Source organism: Macaca fascicularis, chromosome 17, assembly GCF_037993035.2.
Source record: "Macaca fascicularis isolate 582-1 chromosome 17, T2T-MFA8v1.1".
Taxonomy (NCBI): Eukaryota; Metazoa; Chordata; class Mammalia; order Primates; family Cercopithecidae; genus Macaca; species Macaca fascicularis.
This window is the reverse complement of record NC_088391.1, coordinates 7120667-7147122: the sequence shown is the minus strand read 5'-3', so window position 1 is coordinate 7147122 and position 26456 is coordinate 7120667. Positions and strand designations below refer to the sequence as shown.

General features: G+C 38.6%; 1 protein-coding gene across 6 annotated transcripts in view; it reads left to right on the top strand.

Annotated features, from left to right (window-relative positions):
• The window catches only part of USP12 (ubiquitin specific peptidase 12), a 148039-nt gene that overhangs the window by 52149 nt on the left and 69434 nt on the right, over positions 1-26456 (top strand). For 4 of the 6 annotated variants that reach the window (XM_074021758.1, XM_045376976.2, XM_065533094.2 and 1 more), the window contains exons 2-4: positions 2535-2615; positions 12721-12934; positions 23765-23994. In XM_074021758.1, the coding sequence (XP_073877859.1) occupies positions 2535-2615; positions 12721-12934; positions 23765-23994 (525 nt within the window). Of the gene's footprint in view, positions 1-2534; positions 2616-12720; positions 12935-17104; positions 17188-23764; positions 23995-26456 lie in introns of all 6 variants that reach the window. The other 2 variants (XM_074021759.1, XM_074021760.1) reach the window with 2 other exon arrangements.

Genomic DNA, 26456 nt, shown 5'->3' with positions numbered 1-26456 from the left:
TTGTTTGAAGGGAAGGGTAAGAAGAGGACCAACATTTATTGGACACCTGCTTGTGTGCCAGGCGCCACCAGCTGCCTTAGAAAAGTTAAAATTCTGTTAATTTATAGTCACCCTATAAAGTAGTTGCTAACATTTTTCTTTGTTGGGAAACTGAGGCACAGAGAGACAATACCTGACCCATAGTTGAAACTGCTGTGAGGACAAGGGGGTGGGAGAAGAGCTTACTAAGCAGGCATGAAAGTACGTGGTACATATGGTGACAGGTGGACATGTGGGGTGGTTAGAATACAAGGCGAGTGGCGTGTGATTCGGCTAACAGTGGAGGGATCATCTTCACCCGTTAACTTGTTCTTAGTGCATCTTAAAGGCCAGAAATGCCTTCCTAAGATGTATGCACTGGTATTTTATTGTTCTAGATAGGTAAGTATTTGAGGTTGTATTTTGGTTGATGGCACGTTTCTTCTGTTTTGGTGGGGGGAAAGGATTATACTCATTTGAATAAGCCAGTATCAGTTTGAATTTTTACGACAGGTGTTAAAATCCGGGTTTGTTGGTTATTTTCAACATATATGAGGGACTTTTGAGCTGGCAGGGTGAGGGGTAGTAGGGCTTGCCATATTCCCATCAGTTTTTAGTGGATCGTGAAGTTACTGTAATCATTGAATTTGGTATTGTTACGACATATTGCTATCCAAATTTAGAAATAAATGATATCTGTTAACTAGTGATGGTATCAAGATTTTATATAAAACCAAAAATTGATTTCCCAAGTCAAAAAAATAAAGACAGTATCCTGTATATATGAGGTGTGAAGTGCTGGTTGGCTGGAAGATATTAGAAGAAACGTCCTGTTTTGGTGGAACTTGACTGCCAACTCACCATGTGCCTTTATCAGTCCTCCTTTTCAGCCTAGAGCTGTCAGGAAATTGAAGACTCAGTGTCTAACAAGGGTTCTGGGCTTCCCAGGTTTAGGAGTCTCGTGCAGGAAGGAAGCAGCAGATGTGGGATTCTGAGCACTGGTGCGTTGTTGACTATATGCCCGGTGTAGCTGAAGAGGCGTGTTGTCTCTGCAGCTCTTCAGTGTGACATTTGGGTATTTTTTGAGCAATATCCTATCAGTTATACTTATCTAGTATGTTTTCCTGGGAATTTTCAAGGTAAACATATTCAGAGTCATATTAGCAGAATTGCTTTTATTTCCCTTTCAAACTACATTTTAGAGTCTATTTAGTTGTATCTGCTTATATGTCATCACCCACCATGGTGCTCAGGGCCACATTTCTGCCCCTTCCTTTCACATGGTCTTCAGGGACCACAGGTGCACAGAATTGAGTTGATCACACTCTTGAAACCGTGACACACTGTGATTGTCTGTGCGAGGTCATTGTTTCTTGGATTTTGTTTTTTTCTCCTTTACCCCATTCCCAATTCCATGGCCCATCCCTCTTCCAGCACCACTCAGGTATATAGTATATTTAATAACATTCTTCAGTCTACTTTCCATGTGCTATTAAACACACACACACGTTGGTGTTTTATGTTAATCTAATTTTTCTTTTTTTCATTTAACATTGTGTTTTTGAGATGCTCATGTTTCTTTGTGTAAACCTAGTTCATTTATTTTGGCTCTACTATGTAGTATGCTGTCACATTTTACGTATCTGTTTCCCCAGTGATGGACCATCTAGACTGCTGTCAGCTGCAATCATAAATGATACTGCAGTAAACATTCTTGTCAGCTTCAGTTCTGTGTAAGAATTTCAGGTTTATACTTCAGAATTGCTAGGCCACTGAGCATGTGCATATTTATATTTAGTTTCACAGAAGTTTGGCTCTCAGAGATGTGTGCTATCAGATTACACTCCTGTTAGAGTACATGATACAGCAGGAAATTTCATTCATTACTTAGAAAAAAAGAACATGTTGTGAATGTAATTCCTTGATCCAGGCTTTGGTTCTGTGAGAAAGTTCCTAAAAACCAATTTTTAGCCATTGTCAAAAGCCTTTACTCTTCAATATCATTCTTTCTCTTCTCCTTTTTCTTTTCTTTGTGTTAGGTCGCAATAGGGATCACAGATAGTTTTTTTTACAGGGTGTTTCTAACACCTGTGTAGTTATGACAACACTACGAACATGCAATCGTGTAACGATGAGGATATGCTGTGAGAAATGCTTCATTAGGCCATTTCATCATTGTGCATGTGAACATCATAGAGTGTTTTACACAAACCGAGGTGGTAGAGCCTACTGCACGCCTAGCTAGATGGTAGAGCCTATTGCTCGAAGGCTGCAAATCTATTTAGCATGCTCCTGTGTTTTCTAGGCAGTTGTAACACGGAGTAAGTGTGCATCTGAACATATCTAAACATAAGGTACAGTTAAAAATACAGTGTGAAGGATACAGACACACCTGTGTGGGGCAGCTCCGTTGTAATCTGATAGGACCATCATGCTGCGGCCCGTCATTGACTGAAGCGTCATTGTGTGGTTCATGACTACTATAAATACTAAGATTTTTGTTTTTCATTTTCTAGGGCGCCAATGCTTCGGCATTAGAGAAAGAGATTGGTCCAGAACAGTTTCCAGTCAATGAGCACTATTTTGGATTAGTCAACGTAAGTATCCATTGGTACACTTTTAGAATCATGTTTGGAAGGAGTTTTAAAGACGATGAATGCATTTCATAAGTTATTAAAGAAAAATTGTTCTTTTGTATTAATAGAATTAAATGCCAAGAGACTTGATTGGGAATTTTGAAATGATCTTCAAGGGAAGGGAAACAAAGTTGCCTGTTTTTTTTGAGACAGAGTCTCGCTCTATCACCCAGGCTGGAGTGCAGTAGCGCCATCTCGGCTCACTGCAAGCTCCACCTCCCGGGTTCAGGCCATTCTCCTGTCTCAGCCTCCTGAGTAGCTGGGACTACAGGCACCTGCCACCACGCATGGCTAATTTTTTATATTTTTAGTGGAGACGGGGTTTCACCGTGTTAGCCAGGATGCTCTCCATCTCTTGACCTCGTGATCCACCTGCCTTGGCCTCCCAAAGTGCTGGGATTGCAGGTATCAGCCACTGCGCCTGGCCAGTTGTCTCACATCTTAAAATCTTAGAGATAGAATAGTTTCTAACTTGTCAATCTGATTGTCCCTATTTTGTCAGAAATTTATCATAGCCAAAATTTAGTGTTAATATATAACCTAGTCCAAGTGAACTCTTGATTCTTTGAGAATGATTTACTTGACTAAGTGGTAGAAATGTACAAGTATAAATTTAGCTGTGCAAATGCCTCCATGTATCTATGGGGTATTTGACAATTTACTTCTGTCATTGTACCAGTGCTAGAGATATAAAAGTGTGAAATGTGGGGAAAGAGTACATCCCAGTTCTTATGGAGGTAATTCTAGTAATTACACATTTTTAAGACTTTAGGAAAATTTGAGAAGTTTACCTGAATGTTATCTGTTCTGAGTCACTGGGGGGTATCACAAACCTGTGCTATATAATTGTTGTGGTAGTTTATTTTATACTGTTGTACTGTACTATTAGGTGAATCCATGGCAGATGTTTTAAAATGCATATATTGATAAAATAGGTAACACAGTAAGTTATATTGAACAGATTGGTGGACTCTAAATATTAGTCCATACATGGGGCGTTTGAGATGGGTTTCTCATGGATTTGAGGAAGGCAGTTGAAGTGATGTGTGTGGTTCCCTGTGCTTTGGGAATTGTCTCTGTGCACTATACATATAACCTATAACAAAGAATCATCACTCCCCTACCTTTCTCTCTGTTCAGAACAGGCTGCTCATTACTCCTCTCGCTAATTTTTTTCTGGAATTTAGCCTTATATTCTAATTTAAAAAACAGCATTTCAATTAGAATTCTTAACAATAAAATTAAGACAAGCAGGAGAGAATAAACTTACTAAGAGACCATCAGAGGACCCTTTGTCTTTATCCCCTAGAGAGATTCATTTGATCTCTTAGAACTTCTGGTCTCTGTGCCTCGTTATTATATATAAAATTAACATATCTACAGGGGTCACAGCTCCAACTATTAAAGGTTGGGAAACATTGTGAATTATACTCAGAAATAAAACTGGTCAGAGTAGATGCAGCAGAGCTAGTGGAGTGGTTAATTCCATGCAGCAGGCTGGAGTGTGGTGGTGTGATCACAGCTCACTGCAGTTTTATTTATACTCAGAAATAAAACTGGTCAGAGTAGATGCAGCAGAGCTAGTGGAGTGGTTAATTCCATGCAGCAGGCTGGAGTGTGGTGGTGTGATCACAGCTCACTGCAGCCTTCACCTCCTGGGCTCAGGCAATCCTGCCTTAGCCTCCTGAGTAGCTGGGACCACAGGCACACACCACCATGTCTGTCAAATTTTAAAAAAAATTATTTGTAGAGATGGGATCTTGCTATATTGCCCAAGCTTTTTTTTTTTTTTTTTTTTTTGAATGGAGAGAAGGAAAATAACCACAAATTAAATTAGCAGAAAATTAAACAGAGTGGTTGCTCTTAGTGCTTTGATGACAACCTGTTTTCTGTTACTTTCAATTGTAGATATTTTTGTCTTGTAAGAATATTTTCACAGATGATGGCTCTTATGGCAGCTTACTCTTAGTGAGGGATAATTACCTGTCACTATAATTTGTATAATACATAGAATGAGGATTTCCTCTTAGCTTATCTCATAGATACAATGCTATTCCTGATATTATTGGAAGTAGAGAGGAGAAATACTGGTGTGACTTGAGGAGCTTTGGATGGGGAAATTTGCTGTAAAGTATCCCACTTACAAGCCAGCTGTTTACATCGTCAGCTAAATTCTTTGAGAACAAGTTTTAACTGGCTAAATCAAATTGCCTTTTTTCCTTTTATATTGTAGCTGGTTAGTACTTATTTTAGTAGAGCTGATAGAGAGTGATTTAAACCACAGTTTAGTGTATCTTTCCTACTTGTAATATAGTCTGTGCATTGTTTTTGAATAGCTTTTTTTCATTGTTTTATTGTATGGTTGTTTATTAATTTTCTAATACAGGTGGGCCTCAACACACAAGTGGGCTGGCTGCAGGAACTCCGTTTGCGAGGGTGCTGTGAAACGTGCTTTTCCTGTCTTCTGAGGTTTTAAGCTGTTTGTTTAAAAAAAAAAAAAAAGGAAATGTGCTTCCCTTCAGAATCTTTATTATACAATTATGATTCCTTTTCTAGTCTATCATATAAAAGGCTATTTAACCTGAATTGCTTCTAGTCGTTAGTTGGAGCAGGGTCCATTATAGAAATAAATAAAAATGAAACTTTCCAGTTTTAGGTTATAAAGTTCATTAGGGCAAGTGTCTCTTGGTTCTCTTTTCTTTTGCATTGATTTCATTCTCATTCAGTTTCTCCCCGTCTGATGGCCATAGGTTACTTGAGGTTTACATTGTTGGAGAGTCCAGAGAATATCCATATCAAACCTGGCAAAAGAGCTCCGGCCCAGGTCCTCTGGCTAGACTGTACCAAGTGTCCAGCCTTGTTTTAGGGGCCGTAAAAGCGCTTTGATTGATAACACAACAGTAATTTGCATAGAGGAGAGAAAGCAGTTCCTACAAGGAAGCATGGGGCAGTGGAGTAAGAATGTAGGGTGAGGGAGTGACATCCATTGGAGTATGAAAAGAAGACTTCTGGGTTAGGTACTCATTGTCTGGTCTACTCTGCTTGAGTAAGAAGAGTGGTGGGTAGGGGAGTGTGGAAATACAAGGTTCTAAAATAGGGTCACCTAAGCAAGAACTGGTTGGTGGAAGAGGGCATTCCCTTAGAACATCTCAGCATGTTCACAGAACAGGCACCGTCACCCAGGCCCAGCGTGGGGGACAGGGAGGAAGTTGTGCTTCTACAAAAACAGTTCCTTTTCACAGTTTTATTTTTTGCTTTTTATTTATCTGGATTTGTTTGTTTGTTTGTTTTTGTTTTTGTTTTGAGAAAGGGTCTTGCTCTGTCACCCAGGCTGGAGTGCAGTGAGTGATCATGGCTCACTGCAGCTTCACCTCCCTGTCTCAAGCCATCCTCCTGCCTTTACCTCTTGAGTAGCTGGGACTACAGGTGCACACCACCATGCTCATCTAATGTTTTAAGGTTTTTGTAGAGACAGGGTCTCACTATATTGCCTGTGCTGGTGTTGAATCCCTGGTCTCAAGTGATCCTCCTGCCTCAGCCTCCCAAAGTGCTGGGATTACAGGCATGAACCACTGTGCCCAGCCTCAGTATTTAAACAAAGTAATGCTATTAACATTATGGTGGTTAAAACGAGTAGTCTCCAAATAAAGTGTGTAAGATGATCCATTGGGAATGGGAAGAAAATATTAGAATTTATGATGTTTATTTTTTATCTAAAAATGATAGACTAAGCATTATTCTTAACATAAGGATGAGACTGGTGCCTGTACTCTATCTGTATATGATATGGTTGTATGTTACTACAAGTTCCATGATGTCAAATGGTTGATGGCATCACCCTCACTCATTTATTTCTGCTGTGGCAGATCCATTATAATTTAAATGTAGTTTTAGAGAATTACATAATTTTAGTTAAAAGGTTGTTTTAAAAGCAACTATTGGCTGGCCACAGTGGCTCATGCCTTTAATCCCAGCACTTTGGGAGGCCAAGACGAGAGGATTGCTTTGAACCCAGAAATCTGAGACCAACTTGGGCAACATAGTGAGACCCTGTCTCTAAAAAAAAAAAAAAAAAAAATGCTGGGGGCATAGTGGTGCATGCCTGAGGTCCCATTTACTCCAGAGGCTGAGGTGGGAGGATATTGAGCCTAGGAGGTTGAGGCTGCAGTGAGCCATGATCATACCACTGCCCTCCAGCCTGAGTGACAGTAAGACCCTGTCTCAAAAAAAAAAAAAAAAAAAAAAAAAAATAGCTATGAAATGATGAAGGGCCAGGAACTGTTCTGAGTGTTTTACGTGATGATTCATTTAATTCTTTGAGAAATTCTAAGAGATAGGTGCTTTATTGTCCCCTTTTTGCAGATGAAGAAACTGATAAACAGAACCGTTTAGTAATTTCCCGAGGTCAGATAATGGAACCAGACTTGAACCTAGACAGTTTGGTTTCAGATACTATGTGCTTCATTACTGTGCTGGGGGGCTCTCAAGGCAAGCATTTCCTAAATGGATTCAAACTAATTTGGTAGATAGGACTACAAATTGGATACCATGATTTAAAAAGTAAGGGTAGGTAGTGAGACTCTCCTTCCCTTGTACCTATATATCTTTACAAAGGTATCTTTTTCAGTTTTGATAGCCATTAAAACCACATATCCAAATAACTGAACATAAACCCAGGCTATCAAATTACTGCTTTAAAATCTAAAACCTTTACAAAAATATATACCCAGTCTCCTTGCTCTCACTTAAAACTATATTTTTTCATGAAAATAACAGCTTGTATATTAAATAAGACAAAAATCTAAAATGTGCATTTTCTTAATTGCATTCCTTTACATTTTTAATATACATAATATAGTACATATAATTTATAAATATGTGTAAGGGATGTGTGCTCAAAATGGTCTTTGTAGTAGGTATATAAAAAGTATTTGCGGTGGGATGTTTGTTAAGGTTTGGAGAAAAAGGCATTAGACAAAGCACGTTGAAAGCAAGAATGAGATTGTACTCACTAAGCAATCAAAAAATCAATGACCAGACCTCGAGTAGGGTGGCAACTTTTAAAATTTCCTCTCCCTGATTTAAACCTACCTTTGATCTTCAAAACCAGCTGAGATAACACAGCATAGATTTCAGCACTAAAGCATTGTTTTTTTGTTTTTTAGGAAATTGAGCATTCACAAACAAGAGTACAGAGAAGATCATCCCAGAAAACCTTTTGCGCGAAGGCTGTACTCTTGAAAGATAATTTTTAGGTCTTAGGACCTTGAATGAAAGTTAATATTAAAAATCAAGAAAATTGAAGGAAAAGTTTCAAAATTATTAATAAGATTGAAAGTTAGCTTATTCTGGAGAAAGAGTAGTACTTTCAACCTTTAATTTTTCTTTAATGGGATTGAGGAAAGTAAATAGAAGAAGACTAATAGCAGGCCTCAGAGAATTGATCATAATGTTACTCTTGCTTTATATTCCAAAGATGAGCAAGTCATGTTGAACAGAAGTGTGAGCCTGACTTCCAGTAGTCTACAAAATAGAGACTCCCTCTAGTTTTTTAGCCTATCCTATTTGCTTCTTGTATTTTTTATAGATAGGTCAATCCTCATTATCGTAATATTTCTGATATACTCCGAGATGATCTCTTTTGCTTTCGTCTCCCTACTCGGTGGAAGTTGTTCAGTTCCCCTGTTGCCTATTCCAAAATATGGACATTGTCTCTTCTCTTTAGTTGATATAACTACATTTGTTGGTCATTAGCTTGATTAGATTGTGATACAAATACAGGTATTTTTAAGACAAATTATTCAGGATACTGGGTAAATTAATCTTAGTAACATTGTGGATGCTGTTTCAGGTGTACTTAACCCCTGGGTAGGGTGCACTGAAGTGTATCTATAGTTACATTTATGATCATGATACCAGTACGCTTTAATCACATACCTCTTAAGCACCTCTTTTTCTGAAACCAGTGCTTGTCTCCTACTAGCGGTGTGGATGTGAGAAGTCATTGTCCTCCCTAGGTCTCAGGTCCTCAGCTGGAGAGGGCTTGGATCTCCCAAGCCTCTTCAAAAAGTTGGTAACTCCTGTTTCAGTGGGCAGAGGGATCTTACTTGTTTAATCTCTGTGGAAAAAAAGAAACATATTCTGACAATTAGGAGATTGAACATAGCAAAGCTTTTAAAATTTTTCCCTGAAATTATTGGCTCTGCCTAGTCTCTGTCTTCCCTATGAATTTATCTGGTTAGGTCCTTTATTTGCTATGATTTTGACACATAATGACATGATGACACAATTTACCTCAAAGATTCAATGCCTCCTTTGAAAAGCTAGAGTAGGATAGGTAAATATAATGAATCACCATGAACCCATTAACCTAGCTTGAACAATTACCAATATTTTCATTCTCTTCCACTGACTTTTTTTTTTTTCCTGGAAAAGGAAATCCTAGACATCATGTCATTTTGGCCATAAATGGGACAAGTTTAATTACATGTCTCTAAGTGGCATGAACGTTTTAAAAAATATGATCATCTAATGATCACGCCTAACAAAGTCAACAATTTCTTAGTATCATCCGATGCTGTATATATTCAAGTATCTTCTTTTGTCTCAAAGATGACTTTTTTTTTTTTTTTTGGAAACGGATTCTCACTCTGTCGCCCAGGCTGGAGTGCAGTGGTGGTGCCATCTTGGCTCACTATAACCTCCGCCTCCCGCGTTCCAGCGATTCTCCTGTCTCAGCCTCCCGAGTAGCTGGGATTATAAGAGTAAAACGCCCAGCTAGTTTTTGTATTTTTAGTAGATACGGGGTTTCACCATGTTGGCCAGGCTGGTCTCGAACTCCTGACCTCAAGTAATCCACCCACCTCGGCTTCCCAAAGTTCTGGGATTACAGGCGTGAGCCACTGTGCCTGGCCAAAGATGACTTTTTATAGTTGGTTTGTAAATCAGGATCTAAGTAAACTCCAGCATTTACATTTGCAGTTTGACTGTGGTGCCTCTTGAGCCCTTTTCAGACTTTTTTCAAGTTATCCATTTGTGGAGAAACGAGGTCATCTGTCCTAGAGACTATTCACATTTCAAAGTTGGCCTTTTCCTTCTTTGTGGTATTGTCTCTTTCGTTGCCTGACTGTTGACTGTCTTGTAAATTAGTAGTTACACGTAGAGACATGATTAAAGTTTAGTGGTTTTGCTTAAGGCAAGAGTACTTCATAGGAGGTAAGATATATTAAAAGACACACATTATTCAGTTGTTCACTTTCAGCGATGCTGAAATGCATGGGGGGTTAGGTCTGATCCCTCTGTTTTAAAGATCCTCATCAGCTTTTAACCTAATGCTTTGAGCATCCATTGATAATTGTTGCTTAATCTATTATTTACAACCATTTCTTCTGATTTTATTCACTGGACTTATTTTATAAACAAAAACTTCCTTCATCAACTGTTTAGTGCCCCTGAAATATGGTTCTTACGAGAAAGGCAAGATGAATCTTTGATGTTTTCCTTTTATATGTTAGTTTGCAACTGTCAATGGAGACTCATGAGGGTTTCTTTTTTTAAAATGTCATTATGTGTATACACACACACACACACACATACACATATACATATATCTTTTTTTGTGGAGAAAGTCTCATTCTGTCGCTGAAGCCCGAGGGCAGTGGCACCGTCTTGGCTCACTGCAACCTCCGCCTCCAGGTTCAAGTGAATCTACTGCCTCAGCTTCCTGAGTAGCTGGGATTACAGGTGTGCGCCACCACAACCGGCCAATTTTTGTAATTTTAGTTAGAGATGGGGTTTCACCATGTTGGCCAGGCTAGTCTCAAACTCCTGACCTCAACTGAGCCACCTACCTTGGCCTCCCAAAGTGCTGGGATTACAGGCATGAGCCATTGTGCCCAGCCTAAAATGTCATTTTAAATTTATGAATTTTTATATAGTTAGTGTGTTTTGATCCATTGCAGTAATCCTTTTGTATTAAAGCTGACACATATTTAAGATACCCCAGGCTAATCTTGCACTTCTTATCCCAGATCTTGTATCAGCCATATCTTCAAGGTGTCCGAGTTCCTTTGGATGGGAAAAGGGTGTTTAGAGAGCACAATCTGGGTAAAGGAGAAACTTGTTGCTGCCACACCTTTTCAGTGGACAGAGTTTGAAAACACACACACACAAACATACATGCATACACACAGACATACACTTTCAGAGTTATAAAAAAAATAAGTTTATATTGATGTTTCCAACTTAAGTTTACAAGGCTTTTACTTTTCTGATTTTATTATAGCATCTTTTTTTCCTTTACATGAAAAATTTTGGTTCCTAAGGGTATTAACATAATTCCTTGTTTGCTTTGTCCTGTGATATAGCTACAATAGTTTCAAAATAACAATATCAATAAATTTGTTTTTTTGTTTGTTTGTTTTTGAGACAGTCTTGCTTTGTCTCCCAAGCTGAAGTGCAGTGGTGCAATCTTGGCTCACTGCAACCTCTGCCTCCTGGGTTCAAGCGATTCTCATACCTCAGCCTCCCGAGTAGCTGCAATCACAGGTGTGTGTCATCATGCCTGGCTAATTTTTGTATTTTTAGTAGAGATGGGGTTTCACCATGTTGACCAAGTTGGTCTTGAGCTTCTAACCTCAAGTGATCCTCCCGCCTCGGCCTCCCTAAGTGCTGGGATTACAGGTGTGAGCCACTGCATCTGGCTAATAGATTTTTTTTGCTGTTTTTTTTTTTTTTAATGGTTAGACCCTATCTCATTAGGCATGTATGGTAAACATTCTTTAAGTCACCTGAAGTAATTCTTTTCTCTGTATTTCTACCATTGAATCCATATACATTTAGGTTTTATTTTTGTTTTTAATTTTAGAAATTGCTTTTTTTTTTTGAGACGGAGTCTTACTCTGTCACCCAGGCTGGAGTGCAGTGGCACATGGTCTCTGCTCACTGCAAGCTCCGCCTCCTGGGTTCACACTATTCTCCTGCCTCAGCCTACTGAGTAGCTGGGACTACAGGCACCCACCACCACACCCAGCTGATTTTTTATATTTTTTTTTAGTAGAGATGGGGTTTCACCGTGTTAGCCAGGATGGTCTCGATCTCCTGACCTTGTAATCCACCTGCCTCGGCCTCCCAAAGTGCTAGGATTACAGGTGTGAGAAATTTCTTTATTTTAGAAAGATGGAGGTAAAAAGTAAATGTTTTATAACCACTTACTTTCAGAGAATTCTCATTTTCATCCATCTCTCCATTTTTCCTCTTCTATAAATAACCATTTTTATTAGCTTTTTGTTTATCCTTCCTCATTTTTTAAAAATATAAACAAATGGTCTGTGGACATACTTTTGATATCACCCAACCTTAAACATTTTTTCTCTACCTAGCCTTTTTAACAATACTGTATATACTTGATCTCAGCCCATAGTAGAAATATGAGAATTGTCCTCATTCCTTTTTTATAGTTTCATAGTGCTCCCCAAATCTTCATGACTGACTTTTAGGTATTTTATTAGCTAGATTTTAGAGCCAGTGTTGAATGAATGGAAGGGAAAAAGGAGGCAATACATATTTATCAAACTGTGTGTCATTTACTTTATAAAGTAGGGTTATTTCCCTGCCCCCCAGTTACTAGAGTGGAGAGAAGTAGAGTTCAGTAAGATGTAGTGACATACTCCCAATGACATGACTGGTAAGAGAGAAATTCATAATTAAGAATTTGATGTCTTTCCAATGCATCATGAATACTGTGACTTGGCATTTCAGTGATTGTTAGACTGTCATACTGGTGACTTTTTCATGTAACATTTCAGGGGATCTGGTTTTTTTATTTTTTGTTTTTAAGTATTTTAATTTGGTTGTACCTAAGAACCTGATAGAAAACTTTACTTTTGTGATTTCTAAAGAATTTTTGAGAGTTGTATTTTAAAATGTATAATATAATGCAGTCAGTATTATAGTAACAGTAGTAAACACTTGTCATCTCTTTCTGTTCTCTCAACCATACACCGGGAATTTCTCTCTTGAAAATGTGTTTCCCTAAATTTAACAAAACTTTTTTTTTCTGTTGCAGTTTGGGAATACCTGCTACTGCAATTCAGTTCTTCAAGCACTTTATTTTTGTCGTCCATTTCGGGAAAAAGTTCTTGCATATAAGAGTCAACCTAGGAAAAAGGAGAGCCTTCTTACATGCTTAGCAGATCTCTTCCATAGCATAGCCACGCAGAAGAAAAAGGTTGGAGTAATACCCCCTAAGAAGTTCATCACAAGATTACGGAAAGAAAATGGTAACTCTACTTCCCACTGTATTAATGACATACTAGGAAGGTTAAATGTAGTGTGCCGTAATTCCAGCACGCACTGAGCATCATCTGTATGCCTGATAACATGGTAGCTGTTGAAGAAACAAGGATGACACTCCTTTCTTCAAGGAGGCACTCGTTCAGTGACGAAGATCGTCTCACAATAAATTAATACAAGATACAATTAATGTTTGCATTGCATTATACAGAGATAAAATTATGTGTGGCAGCAAATGAGAAATCACAGTTTCTCTTTTTGCTTGCTTGGCTTTTCTGTCAAGAATGAAGGGTATTTTTTTTTTTTTGCATGCTTATGCATTTGTTGTTTTCATAGTGCTTTCGTGTGTGTTAACTCATTGGATCCTTGCAGTAGCCTTAGATAGAGAGCATGTCATTTCCCCCATTTTAGCTGTGAAAAAATCAAAAGCTAAAAAAGGCTTGCCAGGAGCCACACTCCGGGGAAAGAGCTAGAAAAGACCTTTTGGCTTTGGGTAGATAAGTTTTAATCCCCCATCCCTTTTTAAAAATAGTTACTGAGTAAGCCCCACCCCGCTTTGCTCTTTTGAAATATTGTTCATTTAATTTTCACATGCCAATAAGTTAGACTTTATCACCCTATGAGATAACTCAGGCTCAGAGAGGTTAATTTGTCCAAGGTCCCACAGAGTTAGTAAGTGGTGGAGCTGGCATACAAACTTACTTCTCCCTGATACGTAAGCCCAGGGTTCTATCTAATGTGGGACGCTGCCTCAAAAATGCAAATGGAATTTAGATAACATGTAGAATTCTGGCTTTTATTTAATGTAGGCATTTTAATCATTGTAGAAACAAAATTGAATGGCATTTTTAGTTGATTTGTTACCTATTAAATAGATGCTCACAAGCAGGATTTGAGAAGTCTTTAAGATTGATTATTAAATACCGTAATGTGTAATCCTGCCCTTAAATTAGTCAGTTGACACTGTACACAGTGAACTGAGGTAAGCCTGGATCATATATAGTTCCCTGAAATATGAGATGACCCAGAAATAGGCTATAGGCTATTATTCTTGAATTTGATACATTTGTTGAAGATTTGTTCATTTTCCCCACATACACGTGTAGAATAATTGATTAATTGCTCACAAAAATACATTTTGTTTCCCCTAATGAAAGCTAAACATATATACTTTATTAGATTACAGATCTGTTTATCTTGTTTTTTTAGAAAATCAAATATAACCTTAATGCTCAAATGTGGATTGAGCAATTAAGTCTTCTCAGTCTTTTTGTGTGTGTCTATATGAAACTTTAAAAGTTTTGTCCTTGTGGAAAATTTATGTACTTGGTAATTGAACATGGCAGCCTTTCTCAGTGAGTTTATTAGTATTTTAAAAATGTTCAGTGCCTGGACATGGTGGCTCACACCTGTAATCCCAGCACTTTGGGAGGCCAGGTAGGAGGATTGCTTGAGCCCAAGAGTTGGAGACTAGCCTTGGCAGCAAAGCAAGACCTTGTCTCACAAAAAATTTTAAAAAGTAATCGAATGTGGTGGTGCACATCTGTAGTCCCAGCTACTTGGAAGGCTGAGGTGGGAGGATTGCTTGAGCCCAGGAGGGTGAAGCTGCAGTGAGCCCTGATTGCTCCACTCTCCAGCTTGGGTAACAGAGCAAGATCCTGTCTCTAAAAAAAAAAAAAAAAAAAAAAAAAATCAGAAGTATGCAGCTCATACAGAATATACATTATTTCCCTTTTCATTTAATAGTACATTTCTCTTGGCCTTGTTAACCTATCACATGTGCTCTTTATACAGTGATTTTATTTTAGTTAGGTTGACCCTCATGCTGAATAGAGGTAAAATACAGTTACATACTTATGGCTTTATATGTTTGTTTGTCAAACCTGGGGTATTTTTATGGTGTTTGTTATTTTTTCCAAATGGGCTTTTTTCTTTTCCTTCTCTCTCTCTCTTTTTTTTTTTTTTTTTTTTTTGGTAGCACGGGGTCTCATTATGTTGCCCAGACTGGTCTTGAACTCCTGGCCTCAAATGACCCTCCCACCTCAGCCTCCCAAAGTGTTGGATTACAGGCATGAGCCACTGTGTCTGGCCTTATTATTATTATTATTATTTATTATTGTTTTTAATAGTTCAGTAGTTACTAATTTTTTTTCATATTTAGGCAGATTAAATTGGTAACACAATAGAGTTCTTAAATACTTCTTTGAAAGAGACTGATTCTAGAATATTTATTCTAAGCCCATCTTCTCTTAAGTTTTGCTTCATTTTTCTAAACTTCAGAAATAATGCTTAATAGAAAAGCCATTTTTTTTGATAGAAAAGCATTTTTATTATTTGGTGTTACTGACATTTGCAAATATGTTTTGAAATATATTTTTGGCTTTTGAATTTTCCCTTGAGAATTGTGTAGAGAAGAATACACAAATCAAAGAGGATTTAATATATTATTCATTGCATATCTTTGCTTCTGAGATTTTGTTTTAAATCTTTGGAAAGTATGTTACTCATTTCAGTATTTCCACTAATTTTCACTGGTGGATGGTTCTTAATTAATTTCCTGCCATACTATGTTAAAAACTTTTATTCTCGATAGATATTAGCCCCATATTGTTTTAACCACCATTGCTTTATGTTACTAATCTTTTTGGTGTCTCTGGAAAGAACTGATTTTAATTTCTATTTATTAATGAATTTTTGTAACTCATGTTACCTAATCATAGCGTAAGAGGACAGTTGCACAGTGCTCCTGCATAGAGTACAGGAATACTGGCTTCCATGCATGTTACCTGCTGATGGGATGGATGCTAGCTGAGTGTTTGAGTAGACTAATTATGATAGATATATTTCCTATTGTGTGCCAGACACTGTCTAGGAACTGATGATACAGAAATATGCCTTCAGGTACCTGACACCCTCGTGGGGAACCAGACAGCCATCAGTTGTGTGATGTAATGTGTCACTGTCACGAAAGAAAGAAGACTGGGAGAGGGGACAGAGGATGAGGGAGTTCCTAGTTCATATGTCAGTCGTTGGAGAATGTCTCTGATTAGGTAATGTTAGATCAGAAATTTGAAGACATCATTTGAAGATCTGAGGCAAAAATGTTACTGTCAGTAAGAAGAAAGTGCAGGTTGCCTGAGTGCTTGAAGGATGGCAAGAAAATTAGCATGGCAAGAGTGGAATAAGATGAAGATAAAGTCAGAAGAACAGGGGCCTAAAGCTTGGGTTTTCTTTGGAAAGCCGTGGGAAGCCATGAGAGGGTTCTGAGCAGGTGGATGGTACGTTCTGATTTGCTTGAGAAGACCCTCTGCCTGCTGGGTGGGCATGGGCAGCATGAGAGTAGAGACGGGAGACCAGCCTGGAGGCTGTTGCAGTACCCAGGTAGGAAATGGAGTCATCTCTTTACAGGTACTGCTTGTGGGTGATCTATTATTTTGGAAGAAATACATCATAGGTTGGTGATCTGATTGTGTTAGCTAGAGTTAACCCTCACCTGGCCTGTTTGGGATCGTTTCAGGTGGGCCTGAGGGCCACATCAGCTGGCATCTGTAGCTTTGTGCTCTGCTTCCTGAATCTGAGCAATGTCAGTCATTTAAGTTATTGTTTGGGGGCAGATCTACTTTTCTGTCATCATCTTAGCTGTTTCAATCCCTATTGTCCATCCATCCATCCATTCATTCATTCATTAAAAAATGGGAAAGACATCCCATTATGTGGCAGGCACTGTTGTCAGTCCTAGGGATACAGCAGGGAATGAGCTAGAAAGGGTCCCTGTTCTTAAGGAACCTGCATGGACATAGCAGCTTTTCATGTGCCGTGGAGAGATACAAAAACAGATAAATTTAAGTCTTGGTCTCCCTCAAGTGACGAAATTTTAGTTGTTCACAAATAATACCTATTAAATATATTGGAGTAAATAATTTCTTATGTTTATTTCAAGCAATTCTTTTTCTCCAAAAGAGCATAAATGGTATTTTGTGTAATGAGAGCTCATAGCTATTTCTGAATTGTGAGGAGAACATAACCGATTTTTAAGCAGTGTTTTTCTTTTCTTTTCTTTTTTTTTTTTTTGCATTATTGTTGCAGCTATATCAGGACTATAGTAGTTTATAATCATACATTTATTTAATAATGAAATTGTCTGTCTCTCCCACTAGACTGTCAGTTCCATGACGGAGGGAACCCATTTGTTTTTGCACACCATTGTATTCCCAGCACATATTCCAGTTCCTGGCACATAGTAGGTGCTTACTAAATATTTATTGAATGAGTGAATGAATGAATGAAATTGTTTAACTTCCAAAGCAAGTTTGAAGTCCACCTTTCCCATTATGCTACTTAGCAAAGAAGAAAGCAAACCATAAGAAAACCAGGGTTTTACAAATTAAATACAATAGAGTTCACAGGGATTGTCCTGAGGTCCTTTATCAGTGTTAATTTGATGTTTATGCAGTCCTGGTTGATGTTTTTATTTTTTTTATTTTTTATTTTATTTTATTTTTTTTTTGAGGCGGAGTCTCCCTCTGTCGCCCAGGCTGGAGTGCAGTGGCCGGATCTCAGCTCACTGCAAGCTCCGCCTCCCAGGTTTACGACATTCTCCTGCCTCAGCCTCCCGAGTAGCTGGGACTACAGGCGCCCGCCACCTCACCCGGCTAGATTTTTGTATTTTTTAGTAGAGACGGGGTTTCACCGTGTTAGCCAGGATGGTCTTGATCTCCTGACCTCGTGATCCGCCCGTCTCGGCCTCCCAAAGTGCTGGGATTACAGGCTTGAGCCACCGCGCCCGGCGGTTGATGTTTTTAAAACTATAGTGGCTGCTTTCAGGTACAGCAGAATTCTGGCATATTCAGTATACTCTAAGGAAAATGGACTATAAATAATTTTAGAAATATTTCAACAAAAGTTTAAAGATTATTTTTTTGTTTCCTTTGCATCTCATTTCCAGAGCATTCATGTCGTTTGAGGTATTTTTGTGAATATGAAATCGTTGCTCTATGTTAAAAGAGCATCCAAAAAAAGATGTAAATTTTTAAAAAGCAAAAACATTTGCACATTTTTGCTTAAAAGGTAATTATTTTGAAAAACATGTATATGCTAAATAATTTTTTTCAACAGGGAAATTAACGGGAAAATTAGGCTACTTCAGATTGTGGCATCAAGCCAATAAAATCTTTTTACTAGTTCTCCCTGATGATTCTTCTTTTTAGATTCCTCTGGGACTTTTCCGGTTGGTTTCCAACTTTTCTTAAGCCCCTCAACTCAGGTTTAGCACAATTACCTTCCACTGCTTGTCTCAGTAGACCTGTTTGAGGTGGGTGGTTCTAGATTAGTGACCTGGAAATGGGTGGGTGAGTGAGAGAGAAAGGTTCTTGCATTGTAAGGGATTGAGGTACATGCACGTCAGGAAGCTGCCTAGACACTGACATGTCAAGGTTGGTGCAGGAGGCGGAGCGGAAAGAGAAACCGTGAATCAGGCTGTCAGTGGATGAGGAGGAGGTTGGGAGATGGCCTCAGAGAGAGGAGGGTTGAGGGTCATAGTATGGCTGGATCTTGGGCGCTTTTGTGATTGAGAGCAAGTAGCAGTCGGAAACTAGAAAATGCCAAAGGTTGCTAAGGCAAGGGAGTTTGTTTAGAACAGAATGCAGGACCTAGAAGGAGCAACTTAGAAAGGGTTGGGAACAAATGAAATCCCTTATTTCCATTTGGAAATAAGGTACAATAAGCAAATGAGAGTAGCAGAGGATAGGAGATTGAGGTTGAGAGGGGAAGTGTTTATTACTTTCAGGGATGGAGGATTACTGCATTGAGGGGCAAGGTTAGATAATTTACTTCAGTTAGCTCAGTGGTGGTCTAGACTTTTCCAATTGGTGAAACCGTGTGAGGTTCTATGCACGACTTGGCCCAGCCTTGGAGGGATGGAGTGGACTGCTGAGAAGATTTTTTGAGTTTCAGGCTCAGCGTTGGGAGAGGTTGCATAGGCTTCTGCTCTGAGCAGGGTGAAGGGAATGGCGTCCCAGTGCTTTAGATCTACTGTCTCTTACGGACAAAAACCCACACAATGTACCAAATTCAAGATTAGTTGTTAAGTCCACGTAGGCCACTACGGAGCACTTAGAACTCATGACTTTTATTGCTCTTAAGCATAACATGGGAATTTTGCTAAAGGCTGATGGGTCCCTCAGGCTAAACTTACAGCAGAGAAGTGAACTGTGGCTTAGTTGGGCTTCAGTTGCATTCTTAGTATTATTGTACTTTATTTGAGACCCAAATTTGTGGAATGGATTTGGATATATGAAAATAACTAAATAATGAACATGAAAAAATTATTGTGAATTTTACCATGTAATGCAAGAGATGTCAGGGAAAATTCCTAGGGAGAAAGATTCAGGGTCTATAAATTAAACTTGTCTATTTGCAGTGTGAAACTGAAGGAAAGGAGACTCAGTGGGTTAAGTGAAGGGAGCTGACTTGAACTAGGTAGATTTAAATGGAAATGGAACAGACTAGACATGCAGGAAATGACCTTTTAAAATTGAAAGGGTTTGGAAAGTAATTGTATATGAAGAGTATGCAACAGACAGGGAGATTGCTTGAGCCTAGGAGTTCGAGATCAGCCTGGACAACATAGCGAGACCCCCACCTCTTTAAAAAAATGTGTAACAGGCAGGGACAGGGAGCGAGGAAGTGGACTTTTTGCATGGAAAGCTCCATTTTATTTTTAAGCATACAAATAATACATGCATACATTCTTTTTTTTTTTTTTTTTTTTTTTTTGAGACGGAGTCTTGCTCTGTCGCCCAGGCTGGGGTGCAGTGGCCGGATCTCAGCTCACTGCAAGCTCCACCTCCCGGGTTTACGCCATTCTCCTGCCTCAGCCTCCTGAGTAGCTGGGACTACAGGCGCCCGCCACCTCGCCCGGCTAGTTTTTTGTATTTTTTAGTAGAGATGGGGTTTCACCGTGTTAGCCAGGATGGTCTCGATCTCCTGACCTCGTGATCCACCCGTCTCGGCCTCCCAAAGTGCTGGGATTACAGGCTTGAGCCACCGCGCCCGGCCATCATACATTCTTATAATAAAATTTCAGTACCAAACAAACCTAGAAGTTTCCCTGAGTACTCTGCTTCCTCCCCAGCTTCTCAGTCTCATGTTCCTTTGAAATACCCTGATCCTACCAAATCCTTTTCTATGTATTTAAATACATATGTCCAAATAGGAAGCCACAGTTACATTTTTATGGGGACTTACAGTGGTTGTTTCCTTTTCTTTTTTTTTTTTTTTTTTTTTTTTTTTTTTGCGAGACAGAGTCTCGCTCTGTCGCCTAGGCTGGAGTGCAGTGGCGCGATCTCAGCTCACTGCAACCTCCACCTCCCAGGTTCAAGTGATTTTTGTGCCTAAGCTTCCTGAGTAGCTGGGATTATAGGTGCTTACCACCATGCCTGGCTACTTTTTGTATTTTTAGTAGAGATGAGGTTTCACCATGTTGGCCAGGCTGGTCTCGAACTCCTGACCTCAAGTGATCTACCCGCTTCAGACTTTCAAAGTGCTGGGATTGCAGACGTGAGCCACTGCGCCCAGCCGGTTGTTTGTTTTTGGTGAGTGGGATCCACATGTGTTTAGCATCCTTGTTTCGCTTTCTGTCTTGGAAGTTTTGCCATGTTAATTCATATGGAACTGCTTCCATTTTAACCGTTGCCCAGCATTCCCTAACAAAATTATAGCATAATTTAAATAAATCATTCTCCTGTTGATAAACATTTAGGATATTTTCAGACTTCTGTTATAAATAAGCAGCCGTATTTATGCTTGTTTCGGTACATGCACAGATACTTACCTGGCATCGACACCTGGGAGAACGAGGTTGTATTATTTTAAATGTGTTACCAAAATTGCCTTTACAACACGCCATGCCAGTTTATGCTCCCAGCAGCAACAGTTGAGAATGTCCATTTCTCCATACTCAAGCTAACACTGGATGGACACTAAGTCAGTTTTTATTGTGCCAAAGTGATGGGCAAAATGATATTTTGTCATTGTTTTAATTGTTATTTCCCAGTCCCTTGTCATATATTATATAGGCATTTATATTTCTACTCTGAATTGGCTATTATTTTCCTTTGCCTATTTTTTAAATTGGTTTTTTCTTTTCTTGTTTTGTAAAGGGTTTTTTTTTTTTTAAATATTCTGTATATTAAGCCTTTACATAGTCTGGATATTAATATGCAAATAATTCTCCTTGTTTGTCACTTGTCTTTATTTATGTTGACTTTGCCATACAGAAGTTCATAATTTTTACGTAGTCAGTCTTTGATGTGTTTTGTATTTTATTCAGTAGCAACAACAATGTAGGTTGAGCATCCGTAATCCAGAAATCTGAAACTTTTTGAGCTGCAGGATGCCACATGGGTGGCTGAGGTAGTAACAACTTTACTTTCTCATGGTTCAGTGTACACAAATTTAGTTCCCTGCACAAAGTTTTTAAAAATACTATATAAAGTTGCACTCCATCGGGGGCAACAAGAGTGAAACTCCATTTCAAAAAAAAAAAAAAAGTACTATATAAAGTTACCTCCAGACTATAAGGTGTATATGAAACAAATGAATTTCATGTTTAGACTTGAATCCCATCCCCAAAATATATCATTATGTGTATGCAAATGTTTTCAAATTTGAAGCAGTCTAAAGTCCCAACCACTGCTGCTCCCAAGCATTTTGGATAAAGGATACTCAACCTGTAGTGATACTGCCAATATTGTTACTGTGGTGGTTGTTGAACAGAATACAAAACCTATTGTTGTATTCTAAGCCCTTCTAATCTTTCTACCAGCCTTGTGAGGTGTAGGTACTGCTGTGAGCCCCATTTTTCAGATGAGGAATTATGGCACAGGGAGGTTGAATAAGTTACCTATGCCACACGTGCAGTTAGAGGTAGAACCATAGCACCAACCCAGACAGCCTTGCTCTAGCAGCTGTGTCCCCCACCCCCATAAATAGCTTCACTCGTTCCCTTTCTGTTTTTACAATAACTTTGCAAAGAATGGTATTCTGGATTTTTTGTTGTTGTTGTGTTGTTTTGTTTTGTTTTGTTTTGAGACGGAGTTTTGCTCTTGTTGCCCAGGCTGGAGTGCAGTGGCGCAGTCTCGGCTCACTGCAACCTCCACCTCCCAGGTTCAAGCGATTCTTCTGCCTCAGCCTTCCAAGTAGATGGGATTACAGGCATGCGCCACCACGCCCAGTGAATTTTTTGTGTTTAGTAGAGACCATGTTGCTCAGGCTGGTCTCAAACTCTTTACCTCAGGTGATCACCTGCCTTGGCCTCCCAAAGTGCTGGGATTACAGGCATGAGCCAGTGAGCTCAGCCTGCTTTTTTTTTTTTTTTTTTTTTTTTAATTTACCATGGGATTGAACATTTTCTCATGTTTCTTAGTCTTTTGATTGTTTTTTTCTTATCAATCAATTGCAAGTCTGTTGCCCACTTTGGTTTTCTTTTATATGAGATTTGCTTTTATATGTTGAAAATGTTAATAATTTTCAGATTTCACTTTTTTTAACTTTTTAAAAGATTTCTAATACATAGAACTTAATTTTATATAGTCATATCTGTATCTCTTCTAAAATGTAGTTGTTAATTCCTTTTATCTTAGACTTTCCCTAAATTTTTTTCTAAATTTGTATGCATTCATTTTTAAAATGTAAAATTACCTATTTTAAAATGTAAAATCTTCTGGAATTTATTAAATGTACATTGAGAATCTAAAAATAAAATGTCCTAAATAGGTAGGTTTTCTCAATGCATTTTGTTGACCAATTCATGTATGTGGGCTCACACTGGGCATTACTTTGTGTGTGGCATGGTGGAGTCAGGCTGCCCAGTTTGAATCCTGGCTCTGCCATTTCTTGGCAGTGTGACTGTACCCTCTCTGGTCCCATTTTCATGTTTAAAAATAAAGTTAGTAACAGTATTACATGGTTGTTGGGGATCCAATGAGATACTGCCTCTGAAGTCCTTACTTCTGGGCCACTGCTCCAGCCTGGGTGTAGCCATTTTCAGGCTTCATCTTTACAAAGTGCCCAGCAAGTGGGTGTTGGACTTACTGTTCTTGGTAGAGTGGTGTATTGCCAAGCACAGGGTAAAGTGCACTTGATGTTAGCACCACCAGTATTTCAATTATATTTACTCACTTGTGTAACTGCAGGAAATGTTTCTTGGAATTACAAAATCTCACATTTGGAAGGGACTTGAGATTACCTAGATTACATAGATAATTCTTGATAACATGATTCTTAAACCTGACTCTGCATTAGAGTTAGTTGGAGGAGCTTTGAAAAGCCCCACGTTCTGGCCTCACCCCTTACCAACTGAATCAGAATCCCTGGGATGTACAGTTCAGTAATTTATTTTTAATAAACTTTGTGGTAGGTCTTAAGCAGTTGGCTTGGCATTGGCAAATGGTTGTCCAATTTCTGCATTAAAGCTTGCCACGTTGAAATATTTGTGGAATAATAGGTTAGGTAAGCTAATAAGCAATTTCTTCTTAAATTCTCAGTATCTGTTTTGCTAATTATGAGGATAGGTTTTGCCCTTTTCTCATGGATCAATTAGTAGTATGTTTAAACAAGATTTTCATTAATTTTACATTTATTTTCCCCAAATACAGATAAAAGTTTTAGATGTGAAAGTTATTTATTTGTTATACATTACAAAAACCTTGTGCATTTATATTTTAGTTTTGACCCAATACTAGATATTCTTTTATAAATGGTTTTTAATGAAGTTTTAATTCTGAAATAATTATCTAATGTTATGTTTTTATTTTCAGAGCTTTTTGACAACTACATGCAACAAGATGCCCATGAATTCTTAAATTACCTGCTAAATACAATTGCTGATATTTTACAAGAAGAGAGAAAGCAGGAAAAACAAAATGGTCGCTTACCTAATGGTAATATTGACAATGAAAATAATAACAGCACACCAGACCCAACGTGGGTTCATGAGATTTTTCAGGGAACATTAACTAATGAAACCAGATGTCTTACTTGTGAAACTGTAAGTATATCATACAATTTTGTATAGAGAAAAATTGAATCATTACGTTAAAGGTTGTTCTTTGAGAAAGAGAAGAATGGAAGATGAACTTATAGTTGTAATTCTTAAATATTGGAGTTAAAGATGGGTTTTTCAGTTAAAAGGACTCCATCTGTATTCTTAATGTAATGTTGCTTATTGACAATGAATACCTGAGGTGATAGAAAGATGTCGTAGCTTGAACTGTTTGATTTTCTTTCAGTTTAGGAGGCCACAGACCATGTTGTGAAAATTTTGTCTTAGGACATAATCTCATAGGATCATACCGATCAGGGAGGCATACTAATTTGTTTTTCCTTTTTCTACAATTACCTTTAGTATCCATTGTTGGAATTAAAAACTAAAGCATACAGTGTCCCTCAAGGAGGGGAAGATACCCCACTTGCTGTACACTTTGTAAAGATGAAGCTTGAAAATCGTTACACCCAGGCTGGAGTGCAGTAGCCTTGACTTCCTGGGCTCAAGCAATCCTTCCATCTAAGCCTCATAAGTAGCAAGGGCCACCAGCACGTGCCACCATGCCCAGCTAATTTTTGAATTTTTATTTTTTGTAGAGACGGGTCTTACTGTGTTGCTCAGGCTGGTCTTGAACTCCTGGGTTCAAGCAGTCTTTCTGCTTTGGCCTCTCAAAGTGCTGGGATGACAGGTGTGAGCCATCATGCCCGGCCAGTCATGTTCTTTAAAGCATTTTCCCCGCTCAGTGCAGAATCCGGTTTGGAGGGGGGCATTGCATTTAGTTGTTTCTTTAGCCTTTTTTAACCTGAAACATTTACATGGTCTTTTTTTTTTTTTGTTATAACATGGAGATTTTTTAGGAATATGCCTCCCCAGACTTTTTAAAATGAGATGTTCTCATATTTAGTTTCTCTGATGTTTCTTCCTAATTAGATACAGATTATGCATTCATGGCTATAATGATACATCGTTCATGTTGTGTTCTTCTTGGGGCATCACATCTGTAGGCACACACTATCCATCGTCCTCTCGTTGGTGAAATTAATTTTTGATCACCCAGTCAAGGTAGTGGTGTTTCTCCATTTGATTTATTTATTCGGAGACAGGTTTTTGCTCTGTTTCCCAGGCTTTAGTGCATGACACTGTTATAGATCATTATAGCCTCAGACTCCTGGGCTCAAGTGATTCTCCTGCCTCAGCCTTCTGAGTAAGTAGGACTACAGTGCCTGCCATCACCCCCAGCTAGTTTTTAAATTTTTTGTAGAGACAGGGTCTTGCTGTGTTACTCAGGCTGGTCTCGAACTCCTGCCCTCAAGCAACCCACCTGCCTCAGCCTCCTAGAGTGTTGGGATTACAGGCATGATCCACCGTGCTGGGCCAGTTGTTCCATTTTATGATGACTTTTTTTTTTTTTTTTTAATCCCCTTGCAATTAATAGGCAGTGTGGGGGGAGACACAAGTACTTCCCTCCTCATCGAAATCTCGCCCAAGATTCAGCATGCCTTTATGATTTTGCCTGATCTCGTCTTTACTATGACAGTTGCGCTGCTAGGTTTTCATAACATTGGAAAAGAGGATCCATAGGCAAGAAAGCTGAGTCCTGTAAAGTCTCCATAGTTTTGCCTTTTCCAGAATATCGTGTAGTTGAAATCATATAGGATGCAGCCTGTTTGGATTGGCTTCTTCCACTTAGCAATATGCATTTAAGGTTCTTCCATGTCTTTTTATGGCTTGATAACTCATTTCTTTAATTTTCGGCCGAGCAACATTCCACCGTATGCATGTGCTGCAGGTTTTAAAGTTCATTCACTTACTGAAGGACGTCTTGGTTGCTTCCAGGTTTTGCCAATTATAAATAAAGCTCTATAAACATTTGTGTGCAGGCTTTTGTGTGGATGTGAGTTTTTACTTCCTTTTTGTAAATATCAAGGAGCATGATCACTGGATTGTATGGTGAGAGTATGTTTAGTTTGATAAGAAACCAACATTCTGTCTTCCACGGTGGCTGTACCATTTTTCCTGCTTACCAGCAGTGAATGAGAGTTCTTGTTTCTCCACATCCTTGCTGACATTTGGTGTTGTCAGTTGGATTTTGGCCATTCTAATAAGTGTGTAGTGTTATCTCTTGTTAATTTGCAAGGCCCTAATGACATATGTTGTTGATCGTCTTTTCATCTGCTTATTTATCATCTATATATCTTTAGTGATGTGTCCAGATATTTTGTCTATTTTTTTAAATCAGACTGTTTGTTTTCTTTGAGTATTGTTGAATTTTAAGTGGGTTTTTTTGGGGGTATAATTTTGGATACTAGTTCATAAATCAGGTGGGTTTTTTGCAAATATTTTCTCCCAGTCTGTGTTTTTCATTCTTTTAGCACTGTTTTTGGCAGAGCAGAAGTTTTGTTTGTTTGTTTGTTTGTTTGAGATGGAGTTTTGCTCTTGTTGCCCAGGCTGGTGTGCAGTGGCGT